The sequence below is a fragment of the Gallus gallus genome, chromosome 5, assembly GCF_016699485.2.
Source record: "Gallus gallus isolate bGalGal1 chromosome 5, bGalGal1.mat.broiler.GRCg7b, whole genome shotgun sequence".
Classification (NCBI taxonomy): Eukaryota; Metazoa; Chordata; class Aves; order Galliformes; family Phasianidae; genus Gallus; species Gallus gallus.
Window position 1 is genome coordinate 9,133,434 of NC_052536.1, and position 23,040 is coordinate 9,156,473.

Here is a 23,040-nt window from a genome sequence, read left to right on the forward strand (position 1 = left end):
TAATAACCCCAAATACTTGCTTTTTCTTAAAGTTATGTTGTTTATTGAAGATAATATGCTCTTGCCTTGTTAAATACCTTTGGAAAAGCATCACTTGGAATTTTAATGTAATTTTGCATCTGTTAGGTTAATATTGAAATGAAATATATTTTTTTGCTCAGTTTCATCTTTTATGGTAGTGGTGAGTTTAATTGCCTTTCTAGTGTTCCTTATTTCCAGTGTTTTCTCATTGGTTTATGAAAGCTTGAATCAAGTGTAGTGTCATCCATGACCGTGCACTAGAAGAATGCCTGTGTAATGAAAAAAGCTGCGAGTAATTGCTGGTTTTGCTCAGATAACTCAAAAGTACTTTTTATAATGAATTTGCAGAAGTGAACAATGATTGATTTGTAACCTCATTATTGCTCTTGAAATTATAATGTTTAGCACGTGTGAACTTAGGAGATTTTAATTAGGTAATTGCAAAGATAACTGGGCTTTATGCTGTACCTGTTAATTACAATATGCTGCTTGGATGCTGACCCCTTTCCCAGGTGAATCAGAGACTTTCATATTAAGCCCAAAGAATGGGGAGGGAGCTCTTCTGAGATAAATGCTGAGGATCAGGCTAAGCAGGAGGCAGTGGTTGCAGAATGCAATGTTGAGACAGTCAACAAAAATCCATGTCAGAGAAGCGTAGCGGCTTCTAAGTTGCAAATATATGGGCACAATGGAGGGCATAGTTTGCACCAATCTAATGGTTGAACATCATCTCTTCTTTTTTTTCCTTTCAGCTTTGTTACTTATTATGTTTATTGCCTTGGGAGTTCCGCATTGTATTATGTCTTCATTCTTTTCTCCTTTTCTGTTTTGCATGCGTACTTTTGTTACTTCGTATGTGCTTACCACATGCACTTTACGTGGTTTCTTTGACTTTTTGCTACCAACTTGTCCTGCCAGCACCCGGACTTTTCCATGCCAGAGCTTCAGTTGCAGTTATGTTTAGACTGGGACCAGCATGATTGGCCCTTCATGCCCTCTATAAAATCTGTGTCAGAACATTATCTGGTATGTCAAGTGCACCATATGACTGTAAGCATAGTTCTGGATAAAGATGCATAGTTCTTATCAGCTCTTTAGTGCAAGACTGGTGGAAAAGGAGGGATTTTTTTTCCCTTCTTTGGAAAGTTTGCATCATGATGAATGATAAATGAAATTGTCTGTCAACTGACTCTTCAGTTGATTGTTATTTCAATGTAAGCTAGATAAGGTTCTTATTAATCTGAAATACGTGCTAATCTTGAGTATTCTGTCAGTGGCTTTATTGGACTTCGTCTTTTATTCATAGCTAGCTATGCTCCATCCAATCTGTCATCTGCAGTTTTTCAAAACATTTGTCAAATTGTCCTCTCTGAGGTAAAAACAATGATAACACCTTGATGGTAGAAACAGGAGCAGCGTCGCTCTTTCAGATACAGTCCAGAAGGTGATTTTGCTCCAAACGCAGATGATTCACAGCTGAAAGCTGCTAGTCTGCCTGTAGACCACAGTCTGCCATTTGAATTGTCTTGATCTGGGTAATTATTACAAGCTTGCATTTTATAGGGGAAAAAATAGTGTAACTATTCTCAGTATTGGAGGGATTCACTGAATTTCTATGCATCTGGATATCCTTGGCAGTTTGTATTGTGTTTTTGTTGTTCTGTAATGTGTGTTCTAATACTAGTTCACATAAGTGGAGGTTTGATCTCCAATGAAATTACACATTAAGAGTCCCTGTCCAATGTTATGCTGAATATAAGGAGGGGACTCATCTGGAAGAGGCTATGATCTGTTCCTCCTCATTGTACTGAGGTGGGTTGTAAAGATGGGTTTACTTTCTCTTGGCTTCTATTAGCAGTCTCACTTGCACTTTTATCTGTTTTTATCAATTTTCTGTCCCAATACAGAAGTATATCCAAGAAGCCAGGAATCTGGGCAGCACTATTCGGCAGCCAAAGCTGTCAAACCTCTCTCCGTCAGTAATTGCACAAACTAACTGGAAGTTTGTAGAAGGCTTGTTGAAGGAATGCCGAAATAAGGTAACTCAGAGAATACTTCTGTTCTCATATTTGCCTTTTGAGGGCCATCTTGTGGGCAGTACATTTGAACTGCCTGCTTTTCTGCCGTATGTCTCAGCTTTATTTACCCAATTTGTTTGTATAGTGGTGAGAAATTCATGCAGAGAGAACATACTTAAAAATTCAGCTAGGAGAGGAGATTGATCAAGTAGACAGACTTACAGTGGAGAATGTAAAATGATAGATTGAATGTTCTGATGAGTCTTTATCATTTTTCTGCCTGTGTCTATTTTAGCATATGTAATTTATCACAAATGAGACTATATTATTAATCAAGGAAGAATATACCAAAAGTGGAATTTGTTATGAAAACCCAGAGCTGTGTTACAGGGTCTTGCTGCTTTGGCAGTTAGTATGTCAAATTTTGGCCCGCTGTTCTGATTATTCAGATTACTCACCCTTGTGGGAAAGTTGGCTCTACAGCAATCAACACTGGTGCTGCTGTGGCTTGAAAAAAGGATAAAAGAAATTAAGTCCAGCACAAGTTACTACATACGCTCAGTTATTCTACCAGATCATTGTTACTGTATGCTCCCTTGTTTATTTAAGAAATGTGAGTGGTCTTGGAAGATTCTTTGAAAAGAAATAACTTTCTTTTGCCTCATCATTTTCAAGACCAAGAGGATGCTGGTTGAAAAAATGGGACGAGAAGCTGTGGAGCTAGGTCATGGTGAAGTGAATATCACAGGTGTAGAAGAGAATACCCTGATAGCCAGTCTGTGTGACCTCTTAGAAAGGATATGGAGCCATGGTCTGCAAATCAAACAGGTGAGAAACCAATATTCTTGCATGTTCCAGGGCATACTTCCATAAATTCACACTTTACTTTTCTGTTTCCTGCTTTCAGAGGATACCTAGTGTGTGTATATAGATGTATTAAATACTTGGACACCTCTAGCATTTTTCAGTATCAGTCAACAGTCTGTTGTGTATCAGTCTGTCTCAACCTTCTGCTCTGGGGAAGGTGCAAGTACACATGTAGATGTGTTCCGTAGGTGACTTTTTAAATGACTTTCTTTCCATTTAACCTGTTTGTTTTGTTTTGTGGTGGTGGTAGTTGTTGTTCTTAATAGGAAAATAAATAAAAATATATCTGTGTTCTTAATACTTTTGTTATTGAAGTTGCATAGCGTTTAAAGCAGTGTATGCTAAAGGCATTGTCAGTGGGATATGGTATGGGGAACTTCCTTTTGTGAAGAGTAATTTGGTTTTTAAAAGTAAAAGCCATGCTATTTTGTTGATGAGAATGGTCTAGAGGTAGTTAAAACCACTAGTTAGAGGGGTTGCTTTTCATGTGAAACAAGTAGTTCTCACTTGGTGGGATTAGGTGGAGTTTTAAGGCCTTTATCCTCTCCTCATTTGTACAAATGCAAAACAAGGAAAGTAATGATTTGTAACCTTTCTCTTTTCTTTTTCTTTTCTTTTTTTTTAAAGTAATTGCAGAATAAGTGTACATAATCCAGACAACTGTAATTCAGTATTTCTTTCCCCAGCACTCAGGCACCAGTGTTTAAATCTGCTCTCCTTCAGACTTTTATAGCAGTAGTTTCTCTATGTGAAGATTTATCATGTGACTCTCTCCCTTCCCTCTTGTATATTACTTAGGATAGAAGCTGTACTGCTTTCGTCTTAGAAGACAGAGCATCAGTATACTCTGCTTCAACTCAGATTTGGGCCTTTCAGACCACCAGACGGCCAACCCTACATAAGGTTAATGCTTTGGATTGATTGCAGATGTTGGCAAACAGTGCTGAATGGTGGAATAAATAGAGTGATGGAATATAATAGAGGCCTGATGGAGGAAGTGCTGTGCGTCTAATACTATGATCCACAGTAAAAAACATGCTACTCATTCTCTGTGTAGTCTGGCCTTTATTAAATATTCAAAGCTGGCTGTTTCATACATTGATTTTACTTTATTTTTCAATAGTGAGCCAAGGAAGACTCTTCTTTCTCTATTGACGATAGTAATGAGGATGGTTTTTCCTTCTACCAGTCCCTGCTTTTACCGTTTCCCTCCCGATGAACCCTTATAGTCCAGTGCTTTCTACCTACTGATTTTTCCACATGCAAAGTGAATCTGCACCTTCCTTTGCCCAAAGCAATGTGGGGGGAGTTGTAGAAGACTTTGATTATTCCCTTGCCTATTTTCTGTCCCACTGCTTTCCTTAGGCTGTCTTCCTTTCCCCTTTAGAAATAGTTGGCATCGTCATTGCTATTTGAAGTTAAAGGAGAGTAACATGATGGTAAAGGAAGTGGGCAGATATATACTGCATGAGTTCTTACATTCATCATGATTGTTGACATCTATTTGCTGCAGGATCCTTTGTTTGCTGCTTTATGTGATCTGTTGTAGTTCTCTTTGCCATGGCAGCAAGATGCTGAATACTAGATTGTGCATGTGTATGTTTATTCAAATAAACACCATTTTCAATGTAACCATTCCCTGGTGATATTTTCATGCTCTCTTTTTATATTTTTGTAAGACTCACAGTTTTTGGCTTCCCGTGTTGGATCTGTCAGGTATTGAGGTGCTGAGCTTCTCTGAACTCTTTTTATAGCTTCACCACTAAATGCATCTTTTTAATGAATTTCTCTCAACACAGATGTAAAAGGCAGTTTCTGCTTTATCTTCTGGAGACATACTGCTTCATTTGGGTAGATGCAATGTCTTGAAATTAGCCCTTAGTAGTACTGTAGTGAGCTGTGGGATTGAACTGGTTAAAGATGTTTAAAGATTTAAATTATTTATTGCTATTTTTTAACTTTCAGAGTTGAGTTATAGTTACAGCACTTCAGGAAGGTGCTCACGTGATTTTTAGATGACGTTGATAGTACTGAATGGACAGCTCTTGCTTTACTGTCATCGTTTCCTTCTGCACAAAATTGTAACTAAAAGCCTGGCTTTATAATGACTGTTCTTCTGAAATGCAGAATTGCTAAATATTTCCACCTAACACAGTAATTTAGGAAGATAATAGCTAATAGTAATGAATTTCGTTTATATATCAGTCCAGTTCATGTGCTGGAGGGACCCTGCTCAATTAATGCTGCTTTCTGTAGCTTTGATACCTTTGATTTATTGTGCAAAGTATTTTAGGATGAATCCAAGAATCTTACAAGTTGTCCATGAAAAATTTCCTGCCTTCTATTTTAAGCCACCAGAGGTTTAAGGGAAGCAACTGAATGTGCAAGATGCACCTTTTAGCATTATCTGTCAGATTTGTCTTGACCTAAATACTGCATCCCAGACTTCAAAGTTGATTTTATAAAGTATAGAACTGCAACCTGTCCTACCAGCTCTTGTTGTCTGTCTTGTGGTTTTGTCTTTTTTTGTGTGTGTGTGTGTTGTTGGATTTTTGTTGTTGTTTTTGTTTATGTTACTGTGCTTGTAATTATCTAGATGGTTTGCTTGGTGGAATTGAGGGAGATCTTAGGAGATTCTGAAAACTGACAACATGCATCTGTAGCCCTGAATTACCCTGAAGGGAACAGATGTGCAAAAGACTTGATCTGAGTATGAGGTAGTTTACTCAGGCTGGTTCTGTGTCTCTTGCCAGCTCACTGCTGGAGGTGCAGGGAGGGAGAACTGCATAAGAACGGTGACAGTCTCAGACTGAAAACTCTGCTTATGCATTAAGTTTTATAAGGCTTTCAATGTTTTCTTGTCATGTCAACAACCAATGACAAATGAAGCTCAGCTGACTCTTCCCTGTTATTGGAATCATTAGATCACAATACTTCTTGACTTTTGCTTTTCCTTCTCATCCTCTTTACAGCTCCCAAGCACCTGCAACTTTTGTCTTTTTGTGTTTGTTTTTAACCCAATGGGGACAAACATATTTGAAGCTGATACTTTCTATGATGATTTAAACTTTTTTATTCAGCTAGTAGTTATTTCTTTTGAATTAAGTTCCCATATTTTGCAGTAACTAATATGTTTTTAATTTTAGGGGAAGTCTGCTTTGTGGTCTCATCTGCTGCATTACCTTGAAAACAGGCAGAGGAAAACAACATCAGGCAGCTTCAGTACCTCAGGTAAGATTAGCTTCTACTAGAAGATGGCAATAAAAATAAACAACTAAGATCTGCTTGCAGATTTGCACCATGCAGATTATTTCCATGGACAATAGCCTTCACTGAATGTAACCGAATCAAGTATTCTGTTTGCTACAGAATTAATATGGACGTGGTGTATTGTCTCAGTATATCTTGTGAAAATTAAGTGTATTTGGGCTGAGCCTACTTATTTGTGATTGCAGTATTCAGACACCAGGAATATCTGGTGCTTCAGAGATGCATTAAAATGGATCTGCTCTAGTATAACATCCTCTGTATGACGCATAGTCACTGCCTGGTTGGCAAAGCATACCGTGTCAAAGATGGGGTTAGGGGTACACATGGAAGCACAAAATTGTGTTGTTCTTTATTAAAAAAAAAAGAAATCATTACAAAATTCAAAACACACTTAAGAAATGCATTGTAAGATTTGACATAAGTGTTGTATTAAAAGTAATATTGCACATAATATCCATTGGTTATGTTTCCCCAGTTGGAGATGTCAGGCATAATTTGTGGACAGATAATACATTTTTGGCAGGTGTTGGGTTTTTTTTTTAGTTGCTTTAAGCAAATTGCTTAGCATGACTAACATGCTCAAGGCCCTGAAAGTATTAGGGTCTCCTGAATGTCCCTTGTTCTTGCACACAGGGCTTTTTTTTAATATATCGGATGGAAGGAAACACCTGTCTTAGGCTTTCTAACTATCAGAGAATCAGTTTTGGGGACTGTAATATGTGGCATGATTCTTGAGTGAAATTTGATGAGAGTAGTAAGTTGCTTAAAACACAAAATGTGCTAGTTTAAAAACTAGTGGTGTTACGGTAGTGTGCAGGTTGGTTGAACGTACAGTTGTGGTGTACAGAGTAAAACACACTGAACACAGTTTTCACGTCTCAGCATTGTCTTTCAGTTTGACCATGTGGGAAGAAAATATGGTAATCTGTAGAAAATACTACTTGACTGGTATTGTCTTACACCAGTTGGTGTCATACCAGTTTCAGCTGAATTGGATCTCATTAATGTGATACTGCTCAGCATGTGCTGATCTGTGTAAGCATCTTTTGTAGATCTCATTCTCTTTTCATGAGTGATGGAAATAGGCCATGATATCTTTGCAAAGCTGTAAACCACCAAAAAGAAAAAAATACAGTAGGGACCACTACGTATGTGTCTTAATTTTAAAATTAAACAAGGGGGAAAAAAAAAACCAAAACAACAACAACAAAAAAACACCCACCCCTTTCTACATACAACTTGGTATGAATTTACTTTTTTTGTATTGATTTAAGAATCTTCAGGTGGATTTCTACTAACAGGAAATTCTCTTCTTTTGGATCTAGGAATACTTCTTGATTCAGAAAGAAGAAAGTCGGATACCAGTCCAGGCATGTCACCTCTCAGAATCTCTCTGGTCCAGGATATGAGGTGAGATTGAGTTATTAAAAACAGTGCAAACTAAAAGAAACTCCAAGAGATGTGCATACATATATTTGTGTGTAATGTGTACTGTATGGGAAAGGCTGAGTGTTTCATACACCAAAATAGGGAAATGTGGGTGGGAACCTGCTGAAATGTATTAGACATCTGTAGCACAGCCTTTCCATTGACTTCTACAAAAGCATATTTCATATTGAGGAGATGTGACATTGTCATAGCTACTAGTTTATAGAAATACCCTGAATCAGTTTTTGTCTTTTCATAATATTCTGTATTGTTTTATTTCCATAGAGAGGTGGGTGTAACGTATGTATTTTCCTAGTCATTTCCAAGTTGACTGCATAGCTTTGAGCTAAATCTTGCTTCTGAGTGAAGAGAAGTTTAAAGAACTTGTTTAATGTAAAAACAAAAAATGGATTTGTTTAACATTAGCTGTTGTAGTGTAAATAAGCATGCATAACTGACTTCTGTTACATGGCCTTTTTTCAGCGCATCAAAAAACAACATGCAGAACTTCTAAATTCAGCTTGAAGGATTTCCTTTTTCTTTGCCAAAATCTTTTTTTGGTAGGAAGGAGTGAATTGAGGTTTTTCAGGGGTCTTGCTTGTCTTTTCAAAGCATACCCTTTGTGTGTTTTCTGTTAGAAAAGCTACTGTTGAGCATTGAAAGACAGTATTTAATTTTCCAAAGCACGCTGACATAAATATTGCAGTGATAAGGTCCTTAAATCATGTGAGGCAATGGGACTGCTTTAGAATTTTGTTAATAGGGTACTGCATTGCAGTTTTTTCCTTTTGAGATTCTTACTCTTTTCCAGCTAGATGTGCAGAGAATTGATCCACTGTTGAATATTAAGGTGACCGCATCTCTCTTTCCAGTAGATTGCCTGGTATTGTGCATTCTTGGCAAAATCCCTTTTTCAGCCTAGCTTGGTTCAAAAGACCTTTGAAAATTCTGGGTAATGTTTTTTGTTTTCTTCTTGCAGGCATATCCAGAACATTAGTGAGATCAAAACAGATGTTGGCAAAGCCAGAGCCTGGGTTCGTCTCTCTATGGAAAAGAAGTTGCTCTCCAGGCATCTAAAACAGCTGCTTTCAGATCATGAACTCACAAAGTAAGATGGTTTATCTTGGGCAAAGCTTTTAAAAATTAATCCTACTTCGTTGTTTGACTTAGCAAACCCTGAAATGCCTGTTCTTTCATCTGCTTAGCAGTGTGCAGGAAGAATGGCACAGACCAGCCTTTTAAGTGTGTCTCTGTACTTGTGTATAAGCTGTTTGGTCATGATGATGTAATACTGGGGTTCTTCAGATGCAGAATCAGCTCTCTCAGCTGTAGACTTTCTGTAGCTTTGAGCTGAGAACTTGAAAAATTGCTAGGGGCTCAGGGCTGAATTCCAAAGTCAACTACTTTGCTGAGTCAAGGTTTTATCTTGGTCCTCTTTCTGTAACTGTGGAGTATACTGTTTTGCTTTCCTTAGATCAGCTGTCCTTTTTTACAGTGCATGACAATGAGCAGTAATCTTCTTTTGTGATTATTGACCAATACTATTATTATTTATTGACTGCATAATTAACAGAAATAGTGGTGGTTGTCATGTGCAAGTGAGCAACTTTAAAAGCTATTTTCCAATCACAATTAGTGCTTGTAATTTCTTGTAAAATCTTGTCAAGGTTTCACAGTTGCAGGCCTTGCAGTTAATTCTCTAATTAGATTGTAATTGCAACGCATTTTTCTGCATAAGGTCTCTTCTAATGAGAGAAGGCTACAGAGCTACATCTTTTGATATTTCCTTGTAAAAGAAGTTGCAGTTCTCTGGTGTTGCAGTCCTTGAGAAGAATTTGCAACCCAGGAGGGAGGAAGTAGTAGGAGTTTAAGCCACCTCAGCACGCATATGATTTTAGTTGTCTCAGGATCTCTAAAGTTTGCAGATTTTTGGCTATCTCATTGTTATTTTCCTAAAGGCAATTAAAAGGAGCATTAGATTCATCTTTTTTTTTTTTTTAAGTATGCCCATAGACTTTGCTTTCATGTGGTGTCAAATAGTATGAAACATTGGTCTGATGCACTTGGAGATTTCAGACTTAGTGTCTGCATAGCTTGGCATATTAAATTCTGTTGTCCCTACCAGTATCGTTTTTCATTTCTAATTGCTTGCACATTCCTCATAGTTTACCTAATAAAAATGCATAATAGAGAACATGCCACTTAAAGAATCCTGTTACTATGACAGATGATTTGTTTTGCTTTGTCAGAAAACTCTACAAGCGTTACGCATTCCTCCGCTGTGATGATGAGAAAGAACAATTCTTGTATCATCTCCTGTCATTCAATGCTGTTGATTACTTTTGCTTCACCAATGTTTTCACAACAATCTGTAAGTATTTGCTTTCCCTGGAACTCTGATCTTCAGATTTGCTTGAGTAGTTACCCAGATTTATGAACAATTCTGAGCATTGTTCTTTCATGTAGTTGTATTTTCTTTCTGGTATCCGTGTACTCTGTGTCACTGTTTCTGTAGTGCTTTCTGCTGGGCAGTAGTGTTCTCTCCATGTGTTGCCAAAGGCATTTATTTCTAACTTGGTAAATACCTTTATAATACTTGCTAATAAGGTAGTATAACAAAAAAAATTTAGCAAGGCTTATAAAATTGAGGGTGGATCTGTGTGAGAGCACCCTTTTGGCCCCATGGTAAGAGCTATCCTTGTATGTATGTTACAATACGCATCTGCATGTATGAAAGACAAAGCAAGCAGAGAGATAAGCAAAATAGCTTTTGGTCTTGTGGGCAGGTGCTGGACAATGCTACAGTCTGGTCTGCTGGATGCTCTTCAGTTGTTACTTTAAGACTATCAGCACAGCAAGTTAAAAAACATCTTAATTCACTCTTTAATGCCACAGGCATCAAACTTGTAAGAAAATCTAACCACCAAGTGCTTTCTTGAGGGCACTGACAGCTAAAGAGATGTTGATAGAGAAATGTATTAAATACCTCAGCTGAAAAGCCCTAACTATAATCCATTTATGCACTACGAAATAGAGACAAATGGCCAGGAAATGCATTGACTATTCAGGTAATTGGGTTTTGTTACAAAAATAGTTTGGTTAATAGGGGGCCGCGTATGAGATAATACGTGATTGAAGAGCATATGTATTTCCTTCTGTTTTCTGAGTCAAAGAAGGGGCTGTAACTTAGGTGATGTGTTGATTCAGGTAGAATCTACTGGTAGACCAGTGGACCTGAAATTTTGGTTGTGTGTGGTACCAGTTGAAGGGAAGAGAAGCTATATATTGATTTCTAAAATGAAAACATCTTCAAGTTAGCATAATTAGGTGCAATGTGGTATGGAGAAACTTGCAGCATTTTAATGTATTTTCACTGAAACAGTTTAGCCACAGTACTGAATGCTCCTGCAGGCAAGCCCTGTAAGTAGAAGATTTGGCTATTAGCTGGGTGGGAATTCATCTCAGTTGTACCATGTGTATGTACATGCACACAAAAGCAGGCAATTTGGAGCTGGGCATTAAGTTGTGTGCTGACATACAACATAGTCCTGGATATGTGGAGACTGTCCTTATTTTCTTCCTCTCTAGGCTGGATGAAAGTAACTATCTTCGTGACTGGTAAATTGAAAATAATGTGGGACATTTTCCCATCCATATTTCTCCAATCATTTGATGGTGTTTTGCTATCAGCTATACTTCTTGATCACTGTTACGTGTACACTTCTTGATTTTCAATCAGTCTTTAGTGAGGAAGTGTTGGTATGGTTAAGTAGGAACTGTTATTTGTGCATTTTTGCTTTGTTTCTAATGTTTCATGGCAGTGCAGGATTACTGTATCTCTTTTCTATTCATTAAAGAGATTACATAACTATCCTTTTCCCACCTCAGAAGTGTTACTTTTTCTTGTTTGCAGTGATACCATACCATATATTGATTGTTCCTAGCAAGAAACTTGGTGGCTCCATGTTTACAGCCAATCCTTGGATATGTATCTCAGGAGAACTGGGTGAAACAGGAGTCTTGCAGATTCCCAGGAATATATTAGAAATGACTTTTGAGGTATGTATTAAAAAATATAAAAATGCTTTGAATGTTCTTTTTATTCAGTTCTGACTCTCTCCTTGCTGTATCATCTTAATGTACTTTTCACATCTGTGGTCTGCATGTGGTTAGTCACACACACCTCCTGTGCCTGTACATAGCAGATTTTTTCTATAGATAACATCATGCTTAGAGAAAATGACTGACGATTCCTTACTGTATTGATAGATAAGATTTCTGAAAAGATGCAGTTTCTCTCTTTCTCTTTCTGCTGATCGAAACAGTATTAAAAAAAACCAAACACAACGAAGCAACAGTGAACAAAAACAAATAAAGCAACCGGTCCTTAAAAAATCTCAGAATCAGTCATGCAGTCAGAAAAGGAGAGCCATGTTTCTGATGGCACATCTCAACATGTTCTCCAGTAGTTTACTTATCCAACATACCGCTCTCTCCTTCTGTTTACTCTGACCAATTCTTTGTTTAATTTGCAGTGCCAGAACTTGGGAAAGCTGACCACAGTGCAAATAGGACATGATAATTCAGGGCTGTATGCCAAGTGGCTAGTGGAGTATGTTATGGTCAGAAATGAAATAACAGGGCATACTTACAAGTAAGTATCATCCTGACGTTTCCTGTTGGGTAAGTAGAATTTATGCAGGAAGGTGGTATAGAAGGGCTTGTTTGCTTAGAAAGGTCTTATCTCCCGGGACTCCATCTACAGAAGCTGCTACCTGAAGACGTATAAAGGTCACTTAGCTTCTGGCATTAAACAAATCACGACTCTTACAAAATTAAACAGAGTTTTTCAGTTTGCACATGCTCTTGCCTACCCTCCAAGCATTGGTGGAGAAGATGAGTTCACTGTTGTACATCTTTAAAAGAACGTGCCTTGAGCCTAAGGGATAAATAGCAAGTTAGAGCTTGCTGCTTACCAAACATGGGTGGTGTTTTGAATTAAGGTTGAGCTCTCTAATTGTTAGAGAGGAAAATTTGAACACAAGCTGTAACGCAGTGGCTGAGTGTTGGCACAGGGAAAGTAAGGGAACAAGATTTACTGTAGGAATTTAAACTCATTTGTGTTAAGTGCAGCATGGTTTGTTGCTTTGTCCTTTGTTTAGAGAAACTGTCAGGCTCATGTTGAGGAGAAACTGGTGGATAGGTCCACTCAGTTCTTCATGAGAGCTTGTTTGTGATTAGATGAAGAGGCAAGATTATATTTTTGGATGCCATTCAGTTTTCTGATTGGGCTAGTTAAACAGACTTCAACACTGGTTCTCAGAAAGTGCTGATGAGCTAGTGAGCACAAGTGCTTTCTGGTGTCTGACTTGATATCCCAATTTCAATACATGTGTTGGTGTTCTGGTATGTCAGTGTTGGTTTCTTTTTGGTATGTTGTTGGTTTCTTTTTTTTATAGCTTGCCTGCTGTGTTAAGTATTCAATAAAAGCATAGCTATATTTGCCACCCATCAGTACTTGGTAGCGGGTCTTTCCTTTCTTTCCTCCGCAGCCCCCTGATCATGCACTGTGTGTAAGACATGAGGCAAAGTCTGCCACTGTTTGATTTGCAGGTTGTCTAGTGCCTAATTTAAGACGAATGTGGAGCAGAAAAACTGTTTTACTTTTGCTCCCCCTGCTGGCAAAAGCCACATCAAATGTTCATTTCTTGTTAGATGAGTGAAGTATTTCTAAATAACAATACTAGCAGAATTTGGATTTTGTGCAACTGCAATTGAAAGTCTTTGGCATGGAACTGAATCTAGATTGAGAGACTCGATCCAAATATCTGCTCTTTGTTGTCAGGTTTCCCTGTGGAAGGTGGCTTGGAAAGGGAATGGATGATGGCAGCTTAGAGAGGATCCTGGTGGGAGAGCTGCTGACATCCAACACTGAGGCCGATGAGCGGCAGTGTCGAACCCCTCCTTTGCAGCAGTCACCAAGCATGATCAGAAGATTGGTCACTATATCACCAAACAATAAGCCAAGTGAGTGGTGGGGATTGCCTTGTAAGGTCCTGCATTGCTACTTGTGGAAAGCTGCTCGCAAACAGAACTGGAGATTTTCTTCTTGGACAGGACCTGTGAAGCTCACTTAGCACAGCTGATCTGCTCTGAGTCGGGCTAACTTCTGAGTTAGAACAGGTTGCTCAGGATTTTAGGCGCTCAGGTTCTTGAAGTCTCCAAGTCCAGGTGTCTCTGAGCTCCTTTTCCAGTGCTTAGCTGCCTTGCTGGTATTTTCTATATTGTCCTTCCTTTGTGAAATGAGTGCTATGAAGGAAAACAGGAATTTGTTGTCTTGTACTTCATGGTCGAGAAAGCCTGTTAGTTGTTTCTATCCACGAATTACCAGTTTTCTGTTGTTCTTTTATCTTTTTCCTGGTAAGCTGGTTATTTTGCACCCAGGCATACTTGGGTTTATAGAAATCTATGACAGGATGTATTTCCAAGATGCTTGTGGTCATAATCAAACTTCGTTTCCATTTTTTCAGCTTTGGGCTCTGGTCTGAAAATTCATATAATACATAAATACAATTTCCATCTGTTGTTGTGTTCAAACACCACAGTTATAATTTTGATATTAAAAAAAAAAAAGAAAAACACACTCAAATCTCCATTTCATCTTCCCCCACGGTAAATAAAAGTAGAGTTGGATTTCCATTGCCAATAAGCCAGCACCTTTTCACTAGCAGCATAGGTTATGTTGGTTCATGTATCCCTTCTTTTTTGTGATATGCACATATCTGTCATGCCCAGGTTCAATTTTTGAAGTGTTTCTAAAGTGATAGGAAATATTTTTGTATTTTGCAGAGCTAAATACTGGTCAGATACAAGAAGCTATTGGTGAAGCTGTCAATGGCATTGTTAAGCATTTTCACAAGCCAGAGAAAGAGGTGAGGAGTTGTGTTGTCTGTGTAATGGCACTTTGTCTTGAAACTCATACTAGTGTTTGGGAATATACAGTAGAAAATCTAAATTGAATGGACAGTCATCTTTGTTTGAAAATTCCTTAAGTAGAGCAAAAATGAGATACTGAGATGAAGTTGTTGAAATAGTGTAACATCAGTTATGTCATTTTTGCTGCTATCTGGAATGTTCTGTTAATTAAATGTAATATTCCGGTACCTGAAGTTGAGTGATATTCTGCGTAGGATTCTAGCTGTACCACTGTAAGGAATGTTGACTTTTGTCTAGATTAAATGACATTTTTCATCTGCATTGACTGCTAAGATGGCTTTTTTATGTCCCTCTTGCATTATCTTGGCTACTTATAAAATGAAAACCCATGGGCCATCTAAAGCAAACCAAACCAAAACAAGAAATGCTAAAAACAAACCCAGAAATGCTTTCAAAGACTTCTATGCTTTTAAGTTGTCTATATAATTCCTTCAGCTGGCACAGCAGATGTTTCTGGATATAAGCTTAAAAAATGTGCCTTTGTTGAAGAGTCAAAGTCCATCTTTTCTGAGAAGTAGCAGTGCAGTGCTGACTACCATATGCATATCCCTTGGATGTTAATATTTGCATGTGGATCTTCCCATTCGTTCTGTGCCTACCTTTCCTAAGTTCAGCTAGCACAGCAAATTCATATTCAGTCTAGTTTGGGTTGATTATTATATTTACACAGTAATCCCAAGTGATCGTGCATTGGCTTTGCAAACAATTTACCATGATGTTCTAAAGGAGAATTATTATTTCCCTAAGGTTTAAAAATTGCTTTAATTGCTGCTTTTCTTGAAAGTCTGGGGCACCTGTTACAGTGGACTGGTGATCTTTATTGCTCAGCAAAAGAGGGAAACATTTCCTCAACTTCCTGTACACCGGTCATTACTGTAGGTAAAACTTGCACATTGATCTTCATCTTGACCTTTTTGCATCTTCATTTGAATATGGTGAGGCCCTGGGATAGCTGGTCTTCATTCTTAAGAAGGTCAGTGCATTTTGGAATGCTGAGGACTTGTGAGAAATGAGCCATCCTGTCTGGGGTTGTTGTTTGGCAGTATACTGTATCTTTGAGTGTCTATTTATTTAAAACCTGGATTAATAAATGCATGTAATCCTTCTGTCTCTGAACTGCCAAACTGAGTTAAGTGCTTTGTGTGTGTGCTTGGCAGAGAGGCAGTCTGACACTCCTGCTGTGTGGAGAAAGTGGACTTGTTTCAGCTCTTGAGCAAGTATTTCAACATGGATTTAAATCACCCAGGCTCTTCAAAAACGTCTTTATTTGGGACTTCTTAGGTAAGTGTGAGGAAAATATACCAGAATCTGTTTATGTCTTTGAAACATATACATCTGTTTTCCTTATCACTGCCACTGTGTCTCAGCTGGTGTGAACAACGTACTTGTCAGAGGCATCTCTGCAGCTGAATTGCTGTAAGAGCTCTTATGTCCTTGAATTGTTGAAAGAGGAAAGCATCTGTTTTCTGCTAGCGTTGACACTACTTGCACTGTAATTGGGATCTGTCTTTCTAGTACTGGTAGTGTAAAACAAGATTCCCTTGTGTGGATCTTTTCAGTGTGGTGGGGAATTGGCATATGGTCACGCAATATAGCATTGCTAAAGCAATAAATCACACTTGTAAGAGATTGAGTCATCTTATAAAGCACAAGACATCATTCTTGTGCTATTGGTCCTATCGGGTGTTGCAATAAGGGGTTTATAAGCATACAGGTTTGTTTTTTTGAACAGTGGTCTAATTCCTTTGCCATGGAGCTGAATAAGTCAACTGAATACACAGAAAAGGAGTTGCTTTAAGTAGTATTTCTGTGTTTTGCAGAGGTATTTTAACATCAGTCTTTTCCTTGTATCATTACTGCAGCCCCTCAAAACTCAGTAGATACTAGAAACAGGTTAGCACTGTTCAGGGGAAGGGAAGTAGAATTCCAGTTTTACACATGAGGATCACAGAACAAAATCACACAGGAAAAAAAAAAGCCACAACAATGCTTGGCCATAATCACCCAGAAAATTCAAGGACAAGCTTTGAATCTAAGCCTTTGAGCTTGAATTTGACCCTGATATTTGTGCTGATTTGATCCCTCTCAGATGTGGGCATTGGGCAGCATTCTGGATTTGTAAGCAAGCTTATGGGGAACGCATTATACAGTGAGGTATTTTTGAGGTGATCACATACATGTGAAGGTCATGTGCCTAATTACTTTATTCCAAGCACTGGAGCTATTTTAGGATACTGTACACGCTGATGGAACTCATTATCTCCCACCATTCTTTTTCAGAAAAAGCACAAACGTATTATGAGACCCTTGAACAGAATGAAATGGTCCCAGAAGAGAATTGGCAGACAAGGGCCAGGAATTTCTGTCGCTTTATCACTGCTATCAACAACACTCCTAGAAACATTGGGAAGGATGGCAAGTTTCAGATGCTGGTGTGTCTTGGAGCCAGGTATAAAGAAACTTTTTTTTTTTAAATAATATTTTAATACAATGAAAAGGGTGTTGTATATTAGTAAGGTAAAGCCACATAAGTGCTGGGTTTTGCATTGTAGTTATTACTTCTGAAGTACTTTGTAAGCAAAGAAGAGTCAACTATACCCTGAGTTCCTAGGTATGTGAAGTACAGCAAATCATAGATGCACAGATGAATATCAAAGAGCTGGGCAACTGAGACGTGAGAGAAGGGCAGCAGGCCAGTGTGAGTAGCCTGCCTCTCCTAGCTGGCAAGGTTGGAAGATAAAAGCAGGAAACCACCAGTCAGCAAGGCTGCTTCAGTTCCTGGCTGAGTGAATTTCCCACTACTCTTTGCAGAGATAGTTAGGAGAAAAGCTGGGACTATCTGGGAAGCCTCTTGACTAAAAGGCAACGCAGCAGGCCAGTGACACTGGGTTTCCCTGGGACCTGCAGGTGGCTGGGAACTGTATCTTTTGATACAACAAGTGGAAAGCTGGAAATGCTTGTTTTGCATGAGGATGTGCCCTACTTAAACAAGTGCCAGGCGGTTACTCCCTCCTTCCCCACCTTATAATAATACGTGGAGAAAATGGTAAATCCATTTGAAAGGCAAGGAACAACAAAAAACATTTCATAAAAACAAGAAATTAACTTTGCTTTATTTTTATTTCTATTTCTATATTGCTCTATATGTCAGAGACCACCTTTTGCATCACTGGATCGCCCTGCTCGCAGACTGCCCGATCACAGCACAGATGTATGAAGACATAGCACTGATTAAAGATCATACTCTTGTGAATTCTTTGATTCGAGTGCTGCAGACCTTGCAGGAGTTCAACATTACGCTGGAGGCGTCTCTTGTCAAAGGAATTGATATTTGACCTCTTGTCCCACAAACAACAACAAGAACTGTGTTGAAAACACCACCGCCAACAACAAAAAGCAGCAAGGAGTGGATCTTGTTAGTATGCAAAAGTTCTGTCTGCCAGTACGTTGTATCGTGAACTTGTTCATGGCCCTAAAATGCAACTTGGACTTTTCTTGAAGGAAACTCCAAAAATAGTACAGGCAAATGGATAGAAGCTGTAAACTCAATGTAAAAAAGAGGATTTTGGTATAAATCTATTTTAGAGTTTATTTGCTGATTTGCTTTTTACACACTTTCATGTGAAAGGGATAGAGATGAGTATTGTGCAGCTTATTTTAAAGCTGCAGTATTTCCTTGCCATAGAAAAGGTGCAGTGAGCCTTTCAGCATTCTGTGAACTTGCCTTCAGATATGCTGTATGTCATAGAGCCCAATGTATGCACTCCATTTCTGCTGAGGAGGTCATTCTATAGTTTTTAAACTAATATTTTATATATTAACATTATTACCAATGTTTGATTTTTAACGTGTTGGGTCACTGTTCTGCTGCAAGGGAACTACAGAGTCTCATGTGTGCTTTTTAATAGCTCCAAAGCACTGACTTGTCAACAAATCACGTTTTCCTTTATTTTTGTTATCAGTATTATTTTTAGAGAATTGCAGGAGACTGAACCATGAAATGTGCAGAGATTGAAGTAATATTTTTCATATTGGTACACAATTGCACAGAAGAAGTTAAGCGTGTTTTTAACTGATGTTTTTTATTTATTTAACCTATTGTTGTGTTGTAAGTTTGTCTTTAAAAAAAATATATATATCTATGATACAACTGGCTTTATTATGTTGCAATTCAGAATTTACAGTGCAGCCCACTTAAATCAAAAACCTGGAATATGTGTTTATGGTGCAAAAAGTTTCCAGTTGAACCAGCCTTTTGAAGCTTGGTATATAGTTGCTGCTGGTAATTCTCTTAACTGCTAATAAGGAGGGACATGGGTTTCCCGAATGCTAGATGATTAAAGAAAGATGTTCCTACCCCTGCAAAATAACAACAGCAATCCTTTTAAGAAATCAAGATGTATTGATTTGTCAAAAAAGACAGTGGGTAGTACGTTCTTTCTTTCTCTTTTGTATGGATGTGTCTTGTCACCGTCAGCTTCACTGGGGATGCTTTTGTTTTTAGCAGAGAAACTTAGCCCAATTCTGTGATAAAACAAACATTCTGAAGGTTTAATTTATTGAAGAGCTGGGAATTGGCAAATGCCTAAAGGCAGCGCTGTTCATTTCAATCCTCTGATAAAAATCTCTTTGAAGTGAGCTTGTGAATTAACAGGCTGATTTATCAGCACCACAAATTACTGCACAGAAATTCAGGGCTACGTATTTAAGAGGTCTCCACTGTATAAACTTCTCTCAGTATTGTCTCTCTGGAGAAGCAGAGTCCAAGTTTTTTGGATCATACATTGTTGTAGTAGCTTTTCTTTACCTTCAGATTAGTGGCGTCTTGTGTTAGTTTTATTTCCATAATTTATAAGCATAGCACATATATTAAATTTTTGAGTATTTTTACTTCTGTCCTATTTATTTCATTATCAAATGGGGCTGTTACTTTATCACTACTTTTTTTTTTTTTCATAAATCAGAGCAGAGTTCTGCTTTGATTTAATGATAGCATTAGAAAGGTGCAAGGGCAATATCCAAGCCACTCCTCAGGCTGGGTGGGTGTGAATTCTTTCAGCCTGGGGCTTGCAGCAGCATTTCACACAAGTATTTTGTGTGTGCATTTTTGCAGTCTTGGAAGGGCAAAAATATAACAAGTACTTTATTCTGAGAATTTCATGTATTCAACTTAACGTTTTGGGAGAATCTTTCTATACTCGCCCCACATTGCTTATTTATATAGTAAAGGTAGTATATAACACAAAAAAACCCAAACCCTACAGTGCTTTCAGCTCTATTTATCATGATTTTACTAGGCCGGTGTATTTCACAGTGGATACGTCTGTATGAAAAGAGGGTTGGATTAACCATTTTGATCGTATCATGTTAGTTGATCCTGTTAAAACCATATCTGTATCTTAGAGCAAAGTGTGGATTAATTTTATCTTACATGAGGTAGTTAACCCTGAACTAACGTTTTTATTTATTTATTTGCTTGCATTTGTTCATCTAATGTGGGACAATAACACTGGCCTAATGGCTTGCTTTGATGTGGGTCTTTCTGGCCTCATTACAACAGTGAGATATCTAGAATGGACACAGGTCAGGGTTTGCTGGTTCCCAAGTTGTGGGCATTCTTTGTATAGCACGTGGGGCTGAAATGGTCCACCAGTGACAGTATCCTGTGTGCTGAATGTTCAGATGAAAGAGATCATCTTCCTGTCTCCTCAATTTATTTTCAAAGGAGAGACCATTTTATGATAGATCCTTCCTCATGGAGATGCATAGCCTAATCCCATTAAGATACAAAGCACTTTTTGCAGTAATCTTTAGTGGCCGCCAAGGAAGACTGAGACATTGAATATATAGCCTTATGGTAGCCTGGCTTCAAGTTTTGGAAAGAGATTTGGCTGGTATCTCTGCAGTGTGCAGTTCAGTCTCTAGTCACAGCCATAATCCTTATTGCTCTTCAGTGTTTGCCCCAAGCAAACCTACTGCTCTCATTGACATAGCATCAGCCCTACAGAATTACATTTGGATCCAGCATTTGTTCCTTCCGTGCCATTTTGCTGAATTGGATGACATTTATATAAGAAAAAATGGTATAGTCACAGTCTTCTACCCTTTAACTATGTAAAATCCATCTCCCTTCCTAAAAGTAGCATTGCAGATTTTATTTTTTTTTGGCTCAGAAATGAGCGGTAGTATAATGTAACTGTAATTATTTGCTGTTACTATTCTAGAATGAGAATTCAGGCTTGGTAGGTGTGAGTTAATGTGGCCATGCTCATGGTAATTATTGCAGTTATTGGGGAAAAAGATGAAGTTTTTCTAACTCAGCACGGAGAGTCACATTAGCACACACACATTCTATAGAAACAGAAATATAATGGTAAAAAGGAAGTAGTTCCTATTGCAGTAAATGCATAGTGCTACATTGGCCAAACATGTTTGCAGGCTGATACCTGATTTGAGGAAAAAACAGGCTGTCTCCTATAAATCGTTTGATTAGTGCTATTAGATTTGATGCGAAGCTTTATACAAAGATAAAATGTAAATTAATAAAGACTTGTTTGAAATACAGTGAGTTTATACAAAAAGCACCTTTATCTGCTATAAAATTAGCCATCTGTGGTTAAAAATGTACTCATGAACTGAAGATTTTTTTTCCATTTTAAAAACTCAAATTGTTAAAGTGGGACCTGCTGGTTGTGGAAGATCCATATTTTGATGTGTTCTGGATTCATGAACATGTTAAGGTTTTGTTTCTGCAGTGAAATTCAGAGTTAACTTTCTGTATATTGTCAAAAGATTGTTGTCCATAGTGCAAGATGCTATAGGATACTTGAAAATACTTGAAGATACTGTAGATGTACTTCTCATCTTTGTAAATTATTTTATACCTTTAGATCGGCTGTTAGAAAAAGCATCAATACCTTATAAACCGTATATTTTACTAAGTGGGGAAATCACTGACTTTTTTTTTCCTTTTTTAAATGGTGGGTGTTGAAGTTTACATTATGATGGCAAAACCAGGTACTGTTTTCCTTTTTTATTTTTCCTGTGACATTTGAATCCATCAGACATTAAATGTGAATTGGACATACACAACAGTTTTACAGTTGCTGAATTGCAATAAAATTTCTCTTCTAACATGAGAAATAGCATTAATGTGCTATTTTCAAAAGCCTCTTAATGTCATGTGGCTAATCATCTCTTTCCTTTTTGCCTGAATGAAGGTATGTATGTCATTTGGATGTCTGAATTAAGGTGAAGTTCATTAGAAGCCCATCTTTCGTTAGCTTCAGTTCATGCTGTGGCAATTAAGTACATGATATTATATACTCTTTTGTTTGTTGTTGTTCTTCTGTTTTGTACTGTTTTGTATTTGATCCGTTCAGCCAAATGGAGCCTGCCTCTGCATCCACTGGGGAAGAGATGCCTACTAAGTAACTGGGGAACAGGGAAGACAGGGACAGAGGGAGTGATGTAGATCTTTGGGAGAGTGTCTGTGAGTACGTACACACGCAGGTACTGCTGTATGGGCTTTTCTCCTACCTTAGAATGAGTTCTGATCCTGATAGTCAACCAAGTTTGGTGGAGGTCTCGGAATTTTAAGTTCTGAAAAAAAGTCAGTCTCCTGTATGTGCCACGTGCTCACTCTTTCTCTCTGTGTGAGGATACATAAGGAAGAGCAGAAATTGTTGGAAATGGTGCCATCTGATGCTTCAACTACAAGGTTGAAGCACTACAAGGAAAATAGCACTGTCCTCCATTTCTGAGACTGATCACTGCTGCATCTGTTGCAGAAGTGTGCCCAAGCATAACTGCCCACACTGCCTGTTTCCTGCCTTTTTCACTCCATTTTTTCCTAGGATAAGATCTAATGTGGCAGTCCCAGGGCTGCAATTCCTGGGTAAAGGGGGTGTGCTGAGACAGAGGCAAAAGCACGCTCCCTTTTCTTTCATTTGCTTTTTAGCATGGTTTGAAGCGCATACTAGTGTGGAGTCCTCTGTAATCTGTGTTCATTAGATAGTGCTCAGCTTATCTCACCTAAAAACCGGTTCTGCATGTCTTACTGTATATTAGATCTAGTTTCTAGGTTTTGAGTGGACCAGTAAACAAGTAGGAGTGGAACTCACTTGTTGTTATGCTTCTATAGCCTACAGTGCTTCTGCTGCCTATGTACTGGAAGCGTTATGTGCCAGTTACACGAGAAGCACAGAGAGCAAAGTCAGCTTTACCCACCTTCATCTCCTGCTTCACCCAAAACGTGCTCTCCAGGACGTCCCGCTTCAGCAGAGGCCGGACAAGATGGCGCCCACGGCCCTCTCAGCCTCCCAGTTCCTCCCCACAGCCTGTCTCTGAGGTAGGCTGTGTGTAGGCCGCTCTCACTGAAACCCACTGTTAATCAGTGCTGATTGCTGGAGCTGTGTTATTGCCATAGATCTCCACAATG

General features: G+C 38.3%; 1 protein-coding gene across 5 annotated transcripts in view; it reads left to right on the plus strand.

Annotated features, from left to right (window-relative positions):
- DENND5A (DENN domain containing 5A) overlaps positions 1-21,739 on the plus strand; it is a 59,791-nt gene extending 38,052 nt beyond the window's left edge. For 2 of the 5 annotated variants that reach the window (XM_015286468.4, XM_015286469.4), the window contains 14 exons: positions 1,929-2,060; positions 2,715-2,867; positions 3,705-3,809; positions 6,053-6,137; positions 7,502-7,586; positions 8,584-8,712; positions 9,854-9,975; positions 11,518-11,663; positions 12,140-12,258; positions 13,450-13,631; positions 14,454-14,536; positions 15,758-15,881; positions 16,881-17,049; positions 17,752-21,739. In XM_015286468.4, coding sequence (XP_015141954.1) covers positions 1,929-2,060; positions 2,715-2,867; positions 3,705-3,809; positions 6,053-6,137; positions 7,502-7,586; positions 8,584-8,712; positions 9,854-9,975; positions 11,518-11,663; positions 12,140-12,258; positions 13,450-13,631; positions 14,454-14,536; positions 15,758-15,881; positions 16,881-17,049; positions 17,752-17,935 — 1,818 coding nt within the window. In that variant the 3' untranslated portion in view covers positions 17,936-21,739. Of the gene's footprint in view, positions 1-939; positions 1,891-1,928; positions 2,061-2,714; positions 2,868-3,704; positions 3,810-6,052; positions 6,138-7,501; positions 7,587-8,583; positions 8,713-9,853; positions 9,976-11,517; positions 11,664-12,139; positions 12,259-13,449; positions 13,632-14,453; positions 14,537-15,757; positions 15,882-16,880; positions 17,050-17,751 lie in introns of those variants that run through there. The other 3 variants (XM_015286470.4, XM_015286472.4, XM_040701185.2) reach the window with 2 other exon arrangements.
- Positions 21,740-23,040: the final 1,301 nt, after the last annotated feature.